The sequence below is a fragment of the Gastrolobium bilobum genome, unplaced genomic scaffold (genome assembly GCF_033153095.1).
Source record: "Gastrolobium bilobum isolate Gb01-03AN ecotype WA unplaced genomic scaffold, APGP_CSIRO_Gbil_v1 utg21167, whole genome shotgun sequence".
NCBI lineage: Eukaryota > Viridiplantae > Streptophyta > Magnoliopsida > Fabales > Fabaceae > Gastrolobium > Gastrolobium bilobum.
The window spans coordinates 508,879-520,678 of NW_026898371.1; the positions used below are offsets into that span (position 1 = coordinate 508,879).

General features: G+C 32.4%; 2 protein-coding genes across 2 annotated transcripts; one reads left to right on the top strand and one right to left on the bottom strand.

Moving 5' to 3' along the window:
* Nucleotides 1-3,522: 3,522 nt before the first annotated feature.
* On the bottom strand, nucleotides 3,523-5,228 carry LOC133315414 (phloretin 4'-O-glucosyltransferase-like). Its single transcript, XM_061517043.1, has one exon. The coding sequence runs from the start codon at nucleotides 5,077-5,079 to the stop codon at nucleotides 3,685-3,687; it is 1,395 nt and encodes a 464-aa protein (XP_061373027.1). The 5' UTR covers nucleotides 5,080-5,228; the 3' UTR covers nucleotides 3,523-3,684.
* Nucleotides 5,229-8,633: 3,405 nt separating this feature from the next.
* On the top strand, nucleotides 8,634-11,109 carry LOC133315424 (uncharacterized; the record flags this gene model as incomplete). The annotated part of the gene is made up of 3 exons (XM_061517054.1): nucleotides 8,634-9,769; nucleotides 9,847-10,501; nucleotides 10,947-11,109. Coding segments are annotated over exons 1-3 (1,954 nt in total), but the record flags the coding sequence as incomplete, so codon positions are not given.
* Between the last annotated feature and the right edge of the window lie 691 nt (nucleotides 11,110-11,800).

Consider the following 11,800-nt stretch of genomic DNA (forward strand, 5'->3'; position numbering starts at 1 on the left):
TTTAATTAACTGGAATGACTTATTTTTTCCTTTAAAATAATATAATCACTATCATGTACTCACTTGTAAACAAGTGTACGTGGGGCTCTAATGTGATCAAATCATATTATTTTAATAATTTTAAAAAAATTATATTATATTGATTAATCAGCTCTCTTGTGTGATCTGAATTTCCTCGTCCAATGCAGATTGAATTTTTTTTATTTTTTATTTTTTTGTATGCGCAAAGCACATTAAAATGGTCGAAAGCGATGGTGGAATCCAGGTCCACAAAACCTGTGTCTGTCCATGTCCACAAATCTAGAAAAGATTTATCTATGTAGACTGTTGCTAAGTTAGAGGTGAAAGCAGGCCGGGTCGGTCGGTCTACAAGTGCGTATGACTTTGCCTATATTAAATTAGACTCGGTCAATTATATATAGGCAAATAAAACAGACCCGAGCTTTTAAGAAAGCCTATTTAGTTAAGAAGCAAATCATAGACTTTTTTTACATATCGGGCTTATAAGTCTACAGGCTGACATATATCATATTATTTATTTTAAATAAAATAAAATAAAATAATTCATTATAGTAATAAATGGTAATAGCTCAGTTGGTACATGTGAGCTAAGTAGGTGGTGGAAAGACATAGGTCTGATCCCCACGAATATCACATTTGAGAGGGGCATAGATCTATATGTTGGTGCATATGAGCTGAGTAGTTGATAGAAGGACCTAGGTTCGATCCCCACCAACTATGTAGCACTGATACCAACACGGGACACGACACTCCGACACGTTAGTTCTCAAAAATATTAGATTTCGATACGTTAGGACAAATTTTTAATATTTAATATTCAATAATTTAACAAAAAAAATTAAATTAAATTTATAATACCCATCAATTTTGCAAAGAAACATAAGATATTTTAAATATTTATATTAAACTGACGTAATCCAACAAATCTAATAATTGAAACTAAAAACGCAACGCAACGCAACACAACTTTTGAACCTTTTTTGAGTTTCTACAACTCGTGTTGGAGTGTTAGAGAGTGTCAGAAAGTGTCGGACACGACACGTCAGGATTTTTGAAGTGTCGGTGCTTCATAGCCCACAAATATCACATTTAGGAGGGACATAAGATCTATATCAATCTCTACAATAGCATCAGAATCAACATTTGGTGCTGGAGGAAGAGTTATTGATACTTATCGTTCTAGTTTGACTAAAGATACCATTGAAGCTTTAATATATGATAGAGATTGGATACGTAATAAGTATGTATGGCTTGAAGAAAAAACAAAATGTATAAAAAGATTTTTTTGTTTCTTAATCTTATTTTCTTTCTATTCTTTAATCTTGTTTTTTATTTTCTATATTTACAAATTGTTTGCCAATTTATGTAACCTTGGAATTGTATTTGGCTACTATAAGTATCATGATATGTTTGTAAGATTCGTAAAGTTATTTTAATTTACATAGTATGGATTGATTTGCTGGATCTGATGAAATATATTATATTTAGTTTGAGCATTTTGTTTTTGAAAATGACTTAAATGTAAATTGTTATAAGTTGTTGTTGTGATTCATGATTTTGTTGGGACATTAAAATTGTGATTTTTGTTTTAACAACAGAATTTGAGTACTTTGTGAAGTTAATTGATAATTGTAATTGGAATTTAAAAATTAATAGATTAACGAGTCAGACCAGACTATTTATTTTTATTTTTTATAAATGAGTCAAGTTAGGTCAACTGTTAGACTCATACTATGCTATCGGGTCAGGTTAAATTAATTTTATTTTGACATAAACTTCAACTTTTCAGGATAAAAATCGACCCAGTCGAGCCCAATTTCACACTCTATTGCGAAACCTGTTATCCAGTACCTGGAAAATCTCGATTATTCCTGGGTGTTCTGCCTTTCTCGGCCTTTATTAATGATGGAAATTGGAAAATCATTGACGCAAATTGGAAAATCATTGACGCATCCGTTACTGCAAAATGCAAATCATATTTTTTTTGGGAGGGGTATTTATTCTTTTAAAGAATATTTAATTGTATTATTTTTATTTTTATTTTTTTGGTATATTAATTGTATTATTTTAAATGAGAAAAAGAGATTCACACTAAAAATTATAAAAAAGAAAATAAGAGTTTTTTGTATTCAAAAAAAAAAAGAAAATAAGAGTTTTTTAATTTAAATTTTAAATAAAAAATATTAATTTTAACTAAAATGACTATCCTTTAATTAAAAGAACAAACATTTTTTAAATTTTTTATTTTTCCTATTTAAATTGCACAATGCTTATAAATAATTTCAAGAAAGACTCTGCAAATTTATGGTAATTAATGGAAAAATATAATGGTAAATGTATTGTATTTTCGTTCATTCATATTGTGGTAAAATAAACCCATATGGTAATTACCAAAAAAAAATAAATCCATATGGACTCCGAAAAGGGTAGAGCACGGTGAGATAGAGTGTGAGCAGCACTGGTGGCATTTCTCCTAGCTATGTCCTATCCTTATATAATTACTAGTTAACCTATGTTAAGATAGTATAGACAGAAAATTTAATAGTTATATATTTTTTTGGAAATTAAAAAAAGAAGATGAAAAAGTATGAATTTAAAATTCTTCGTACTAATTTTTTACCCTTTATGCTAAAGACAAGATGATAGGAAAAAGACAAAATGTATTGCAAAATTTGAAATTGTATAATCTGATTACTTTTTTTACAGCGCTAATAATAAATCTATTTTTTAGGGATTTATTTAAATTTTCATATAATTATATTTACAATTATTTTTTATAAATATGTAGCAGAATAATAGTATTAAAATATTTCTATACTAAAGCATATATTGTTTAAAAAGATAAAAAGAGTTTAAAAATGATACAATTGAATATTCAAATTTACTATGTTACTATATGTTAATTAGTAGTAGAAATATTTTTCTTACAATTATATATAAATATTAAGAAATTTTATTTAAAAGACCACAGTCACTGAATCACAGATAGAGTAGGTGGTTAAAATTATTAAAGGTTGAAATGAACATGTAAAAATGAAATAGGATATATTAAATTAATTATTGCACTCGCGCAAAATGAGATGGAAAATTGCCTTGATTTTTTTACATGTTAAAATTTTAACTTTAAAAATTTAACTTTAAAAATTATGAAATTTATTATTGAATTATTTTTTTCACTTATTTTTTTACTTTATATTAAAAAAATGAATATATAAGCAAATAATCGACTTTACTATTATTATTCAAGGTTAAAAATTAAAATAAATGGAATTAACGCAAGCTTACCTGACATAGTAAATATGCAATAATTTCTTCCTTATAATTGTGTATTAAATTAAGTAACAATTTGATGATCGACAGTCATAATCGTGATCTCATAAAATCTAGACACAAAATCTTATTATTCTTTGTTGTCACCTAATTACTAGTAACTGTTAACTTGGATTTATTTTATTGAATATTTAGAAAATAACTAAATAAACACGCAATTTCATTAGCTTAACTTGGGCCCTATCTGCTTGATTGATGAAGAAGAAATTGACTTGATCCCTCGGTGAACCAATTAACAGAAAGACAAATGAAACTGGGCAAAGAAAAGTAGAAAAAGAAAAAAGAAAACACACTAAGTCAATAAAGAAGAGGACAATTCCGACACGATCAAACTCATTGTGATCCAGAAACAGTGTCCATGAAAACCCTCAGATTCTTTTCTGTCACAGCTTCCTTAGCCAAACCCTTCCATTTCTTTGCATTCCTTCTCAGTTCATTTCCTTTCTCTCCACTCCCCATCACAACTTCCAAACACTCTCTAATTTCCTTCCCTTGTACTATCCCATCCTCATTCACCTTATGATCCACCCTCACCCCTATCTTCCACACATCTTCTATTAGCTTTGCATTAGTCTTCTGATCTAGCCACTGTGGAAATGCCACCATAGGAACCCCCGAAACCAAGCTTTCCATGGTCGAATTCCAACCACAATGTGTCACAAAACAACCCAATGAAGCATGTGACAGAACCTCCACTTGAGAACACCATTTCACTATCTTCCCCTTCTCTTCCAATTCCTCTATGCAGCTCAGCCCCTCCTCTTCTTTCTCTTTCTTTTCTTTTTCTCTAATGACCCACAAGAATGGACATCCACAATCCAACAACGCACGTGCAAGTTCCTCCATTTGTATCTTAGATAACACACAGAAGCTACCAAATGACACATAAACAACCGATGACACCGCCTTTGAGTCCAACCATTCAATGTAACCATTTGATGGGTGGAATATATCACCACCAAATGAAGTATCAGTGGCATCTTTCCCATCCAAGAAGGCCGAGGGAATCAACGGCCCGATTGGGATCATGTTGAACTTATCAACGGCCCTCAACGCTTCTGGTTCCAAAGCTTCGAATGTGTTGACAAGTATTGTTGGGTTTGTTTCAACGTCAAGCTCATCAAACTGCTCTTTAAACAATGAAACAATCACAGACAATGACACACTTGAATTTGGGGCTAATAAATATGAAGGTAAGTCACCGGGTGCTAGCAATAATGGCAATCCCGGTAATTCTATGGAACAAGAGGGTTCTTTTGTTTTCTCACTTATGTAATCATCGTATCCGTGAAAGTAATAGTACGAAATGTCCAACACAGTGGCTGGTTGAACCCACAGCATCGCCGTCGGGAGGTGAATCCCACGCGCAACCTCCGCAGCCCAATTAAGGAGGAGAGAGTAGACTAAACAAGTGAAAGGGTTACCCTCCTCTGCGCTGGAGGCTATGAGATTGGTTACAAACTCGGAGCCACGACGCTTGAGCTCCGAAGCGTAGAGCGTGTAATCAACATCCCCGGTGGCGGTTAAACCACCGTCGTAGCCGTCGGAGAAGGGGACAAAGGAGAGGCCGGGGAGTGTGGGTTTGTTGGTTATGCGGCGGTGAATGTGAAGGGTGGTGGAGAGAGTGACATGTGCACCCAAAGCAATGAGTCTCTTTGCGAGCTGGAGGGCAGGGTTTATGTGGCCTTGTGCAGGGTACAGTATGAGGAGGATGCGCTGGTGGAGCATGGTGGTTGTGGTGACGGCGCGTGAATGCCTGATAGAGTGCTACTGCTACCAATTCGATAACAAGAAACTTGACTTAATGACTTAAAACTTAAAAGAGTGGTTGGAGTGATTGAATTTATCCGGGGAGCAGAGTAGATTTGTATTGAGTTGTGACGTTTGCCGTGACGAATCTGTACTGCAGTGAAAATTATTGGCTTTTTGACCACTCTAAAGCAAAAAAAAATAAACATTTTTTGGGCAAATTAATGTAGTGAAATCGCATGGGATATTTGAGCATTTAAGTCGTGCATTACCTAATACGTTATTTGTGTAAAAATCGACACAATATAAGACACGTATCCTAACTATGCGTGTTCAAGCCTTGCACATTTCTTATACGCATCTTGCAGAGTGTGATAGATATTTTTGGGGTTTTACATAAGTCACGTATGGAATAATATATGCGACTTAAACGTACTCACAGTAGTTAGGTGAATAGTTTGACAAAAGAACTAAACCGGTATTGTGTTTTATTCTTGTACTACAAGGGTCAAAAAGCCAAAATTATTATATATACTGTAATAACTAATAAAGTTATAGTTTGATTAGTGAAAAATATTATTTGATTTTAACTCTTTTCATGACATATCATAGATTATGTTAAGAGAAATATTATAAATCTATTATTTGTCACGCTTAAGATTTTTATTAATATTATTGAATGCTCCTGTAAATAGAACGTGTGTTTACTTTTTTTTTTTTTTGGTGAACAGAACGTGTGTTTACTTTATTTAGTGAGTTCATATAAATTTCATCCAATAATGTTAAGGAAATGTTAAAAAATATATTTCAAAAAATGTTTTGATAATATTCTTATGTTAATCCAACATTTAAGTGAATCTTGAGTATAAAAAATGTGTAATTTTTTTAAAAAAAAATAGATTTTTAAGTAATGTATAAATAGCTTCTTTAAATAACAACATAAAATAATAAATGAAATATTCAATCTTAAGCGGTCATCTCTCGGTTTTTTTGTTGTTGCTAATATTGTATATTTCATTAACATTAAGACATTAATTTTTTCTAAATGTAAAACACTTAGTTCTTGAAAAATTGACATCTTAAAGTTATTTCATTATTTGTAAAAATATATTTAAATTTTTTTATTGTAAATTAAGTACATGCTTTAACTAATTTATTTTAAAAATTCATAAATTTTAAAATATTACAAAAAACAACACTAACTTTTGATTTTTTTTTCCAATGAATGAAAAATAAATTGGTCATGACCAACAGCAACCCATTCCTTACTTAAACTAAAAGACATAACCGCACATGCATTGACCGTGGCGTCCACATGCCACCATTCATAATGTAGAAACAGTGGCAAAAAAAAAAGCACCAAAATGCCACATAGTAAATTTTGCCAAAATGCTGAAGACCTCCTATGCATTATGGAATATGGAATATATATTTTGATGATGACAAAGGATTTATAAGAAGTCTCAAATTGAAGATGGAGTGTGAAGATACAAGTGATTAGGTATTTTAGATTTTTTGTAACACATTAGATATATCATTAAGCATGATTCCAAGCTCCATTGCATGCCAATACATATTATTGCATATCATGCTAATTTCATAATAAATAATAATGATTTTGATTTTGATAAAAACATGTTTTAAAACTATAATAAAACTAAATCATTTAATATAACTAAAATGAAAAAGGACGTTAGCTTTTCGAAAAAGTAATAATGAAAGTATTCAGGTAAGGCTTTGCATTCACGTGGATTAGCTTTTCAAATTCAGTTTTCTTAAATATAATATAATAAGAAAAAGTAGCTTTACCAATTGAAAAGATATACGAAAACTTCACGTCACGTGGGTTCTCTTAAGAAGATACTAAGCAATATAAAAAGAGTGTAATAAAACAAAAAGAAAAAGCATCATTATCATTCTTACAAATTTTCCTCCTCTCTCTCTCTCTGCGCAAAAACAAGATTTAGAAAGAAAAAGCAAGTTTCAGAAATCACAAACAGAGAGCGTCTCTGAACACGGTGAAAAGCGATTATGCATAGTTATCTTCTTCGTGCCTTTGAACCGGAGAAACTGAGATTTTGTGCGTGCATCTCCAAGAGTGAAAAATCTGCAAAAGCTAAAAGTCCATCAAGAATAAGATCTACACTTCTATGATTGATACTGAATGTTGGGGTTTTCTTGAGGGAGCAAATTAAACAAAATTTTTGGGGCTTCATTTTGGTAAACTCTAATCTACTCATATTCTTGGTTAATATTTCTATTTGAACCCTATATTCTGAAATCTTGAAGAATTTTGGTTAAGAATGTTAAATCTGAATTTCTGATTTCATTGAAGCATATTGTGTTTAATTCAGATTTTTGTTTGGGATTTATTGTTTAGAAACCTAATCTTGAATTGTTCTAGGAATTTTATTGTTGAAATATTAAATCTGAATTTTCTGTTTTAATTGAGATATATTTTGATTAAAACTCAGATTTCTTGTGGTTTATCAATAAAAGATTTATCTAGAACTAATTCTGAATTTTTTGTGAAATTTTGAGAGAAATTACAATTCTGATTTTTCTGAATATAATGTGATAATTTCTTTTTAAATCAGAATTTTTAGTGTCTATCATTTTGATACTTGATATAAATAAATACAAGTTCCTTATTGCTGAAAATTTATAGTTTGTGATACACATACTTGTGCTCTAAATTTTCTGCATACATCATATCATTTTTGGAGCTTGTTATTGTGCTTTATTTGATATATCAAGTGTGATAGGACATTGTAATAGGTTGAAAAATTTCCTGTTATAAATATGAGATATTGTATTGGTTGTTAAAGTGGAGTAGTTGTGTGCTGTAAATCTGTCCTAGGTGTGTGGGTGCAACCGAGTGGGTTGGCGACTTTGTGCTTGGCTTGAGAGTGTGTCTCAAGGCCTGAAGCCTCAAGAATCCACTAGGGAGAGTGGAGGTCTTGTGTGAGAGGAGTTGGTGAACTCCGTAGGTTCGGCTTGAGAGTATTCTCAGAGCTTGGAGCAGTGTAGGCACTAGGAAGATTTTTGATATCTTGTTTGATTGCATGTGTGACGCGTGTTTGTAAAACTGATACACTTGTGATAAATAAAATATCTGCAGCTACTTCAGTCTGGACGTAGCACCCTACTTAGGCTTAGTGGGTGTGAACCAGGATATATCGTGTGTCCATTGTCTCTCTGATTTAATTTCTGAATATTTTGTTTATAGACTGACAGTTACACTAGTTCTATTATAATTGCTGCGTTTATACTCTATAAATTGCTAAGGTACGCTTTCTATTACTACATTGTTCTTAGCATTGCGAAAAACTATTTTGGGCATATAGGGATTGAAGAAAAATTGTGTAATTGTTTACTGAATTTAAAAAGATTTTGAAAAAGTTTAGAACACCTATTCACCCCCTCTCTAGGTGTTCTGTAAGCGTCCTGTGTAAGTAGCCACTTGCCCAACAAGTGGTATCAGAGCTTCGTGCTCTGAGTGATTGGCTATCTGCCAAAGAGTTAAAGATCCTATGGCTTCTTTCCATCAGGATATTCCTCTTGAGGGTGGTTCAACCAACCGTCCTCCATTTTTCAATGGGATTGATTATCCTTTTTGGAAAACTCGGATGCAGATTTTTCTTGAGTCAGTAGATCTTAAAATTTGGTATAGTGTAGAGGAAGGATATCAGCCTCCAACCACACTAGATGACAATGGAAAAACTGTGCCTAAAAAACACACAGATTTTACTAGAGATGAATTAGAGAAAGCCCAATACAACTCAAAAGCAAAGAACTTAATAGTTAATGCACTTGGCAAAGACGAATACTACCGAGTATCTTCATGTAAGACCGCACGTGAGATGTGGCTTATTTTAGAAACAACTCATGAAGGTACTAGTGAAGTAAAGCGTTCTAAACAAAATGCATTATCTAGAGAGTTTGAGCTCTTTGAGATGCATGAGGGTGAATCTATATTTGACATGCAAAAACGTTTTATGCATATAGTTACTTCAATGAATGCTTTAAATATTTTCCATGATGATGAACTGTTAGTTAACAAAATTCTGAGATGTCTTACTAAGGAATGGGATGCAAAGACTTCGGCAATCTATGAAGCTAAAGACCTCTCTACAATGTCAATAGCTACCTTATTTGGAAAGCTTCAAGAATATGAGTTGGAGTTAAACAGAAGGGCTAACCGTGAGCTTAACAAGAAGAAACAAAAGGGAATAGCTCTCAAGGTATCATCATCTCATTCAAAGGAAAGTAAGGAAAGTACTGATACATCATCAAGTGATTCAAGCTCCGGTGAAGACGACGAAATGACAATGTTTGTGAAAAAATTTAACAAGTCATTCACTAATTTCTTCAACAAGAAGTTCAACAAAAGAAGAAGAAGAGATGTTGGCCAAAGAAGAAAAGACAACAATTCAAGCAATGCAAACTCAAACAATGCTTGTTTTGAGTGCGGAAAAGAAGGCCACTTCCAAAAGGATTGTCCTAATAAAAAGAATAAATATGACAACGGCAAGTTCAAGAAAGGTAAAGGCAAAACGAAAAAGAAGGCCTACATGGCATTCTCGGATGATTCATCAAGTTCATCAAGCTCTTCAAGTAGTGAAAAGGCAAACTTGTGCTTAATGGCAAATAGGATGAACATACCGAGGTATACTCTTGTCACTCTTCTAACTCTTTATGTGATAGTAGTTCATGTAATAATTCTAACTCTATGTGTGACACTAGTTCATGTGATACTTCTTCTATGATTGGTCCATCTTATGATGATCTATTATATGCTTATAAATGTTTGCAAGTTGAGAATGAAAAATTAACCTCTAAGGTTGAGAAAATTAAAAAGGAGAAAAATAACTTGCAAAACAATGTTGATAGCTTAACAACCATTGTAAATGATCTAATGAAAGACAATGAAAATCTTAAAAATGAAAATCTTTTTATGAATTGTCTTGTTGGATCATGTGATGATGTGAATCCCCCTTCCACTATTCCATGTGCTAAATGTGTTGAATTATCTAATGAAGTGGATAGGTTAAAGATAATGGTTGATAGAATGACTAGTGGGAGAGACAACTTGAATGTCCTCCTTGGTAGACAAAGGGTTGAATCTACTAAATATGGACTTGGTTTTCAAAAACCTCCCTTTGTTCAACCAAGAAAGACAAACCACTATCCCCCTAGGTTCATGTCTAAGCTACCATTTAAGAAATGTACATATTGTTGCATGAATGGTCATCTTGTATATCAATGTAATATTAAGAAATATGGCCTAAAAGGAACTAATCTCAAGTGGGTTCCTAAGAGGACTATAAATGTGAGCAACATTGCTTCAACATCTTATGGACCTCAAACTAACACATCTAGCATGTTCTTTAGCCCCAAGGTAAAGAACATGATATATGTTCCTAAGAAGACTTAGTGGATATGTATGTATCATGTGCCATGGACTGTTTTATAGTTATATTTTTTTTTGCACATGATATCTAGTCACTATTTAATATAAAAGAAGCATGTATGGACTGTTTTGAACTATCTTTTGATGCACATGCTTAGTATAAATATTGTGCTTAAGTGTATCATGCTCCTACCTTAAAAATATTGTTGTTAAGTTGTTAAATTCTCCACAAATCATTTATACTCAATTCTGCCCAACTTGGACAGCAATGATATTTGTAATATTTCCCCCTTGAATAATGCTCATTTATGTTTAATATTGCAATACTAATACATAGGACTATTGTGCTTTAGTGTATGTATCAATTCTAACATGTAAGGACCCAAAAGAACAAAGGGTACCAATAGATCATATTATTTTTCTTGTGTTGTAGGTTTGTTTTAGAGCAAAAAGTACTAAATGGTATTTGGATAGCGGTTGCTCAAGACACATGACCGGAGATCTTTCAAAGTTCTCAACATTTCATAGACGGGAACACGGGAATGTTTCTTACGGTGACAACAACAAAGGAAAAATTCTTGGCTATGGTAATGTAGGTAACTCTTCAACTATATTAATTGAAAATGTGTTGTATGTTGATGGGTTGAAACATAATCTCCTTAGCATTAGTCAATTATGTGACAAAGGCTTTGATATAAAATTTAATACTTCCACATGCATAGTTGAATCTAAGGATGATAAAAATATCAGACTCATTGGACATAGATGTGATAACATTTATATGATTGACCTTGATAGTATGTCTTCTCTTGAACCTAAATGTTTGGTCTCTAAAGATAATGATGCATGGTTATGGCATAGACGAGTAGGACATATTAACATGAGTCAACTAAATAAAGTAATAGCCAAAGACCTAGTAATAGGTCTACCTAAGCTTAAGTTCAAAAAGGATAGATTGTGTGATGCATGTACAAAAGGGAAGCAAGTGAAAATCTCTTTTTAACGTAATATTGTGGTTACTACCACACGTCCCTTGCAACTTTTGCACATGGATCTTTTTGGTCCTACTAGAACTAAAAGCTATGGTGGAAACTACTATGCATTTGTGATTGTGGATGATTACTCTCGATTCACATGGACTTCATTTTTGAAACATAAAAGTGATGCTTTCAATTCTTTTGAAAAACTAGCGAAAGTCCTTATGAATGAGAAAAGTGTGAATATTGTTTCCATTAGGAGTGATCATGGTGGGGAATTTGAAAATCATGACTTTGAAAAATTTTGTGA

Coding starts and splice junctions, on each gene's coding strand:
- LOC133315414 (XM_061517043.1), bottom strand. CDS start 5,079: ATGCTCCACCAGCGCATCCTCCTCATACTGTACCCTGCACAAGGCCAC.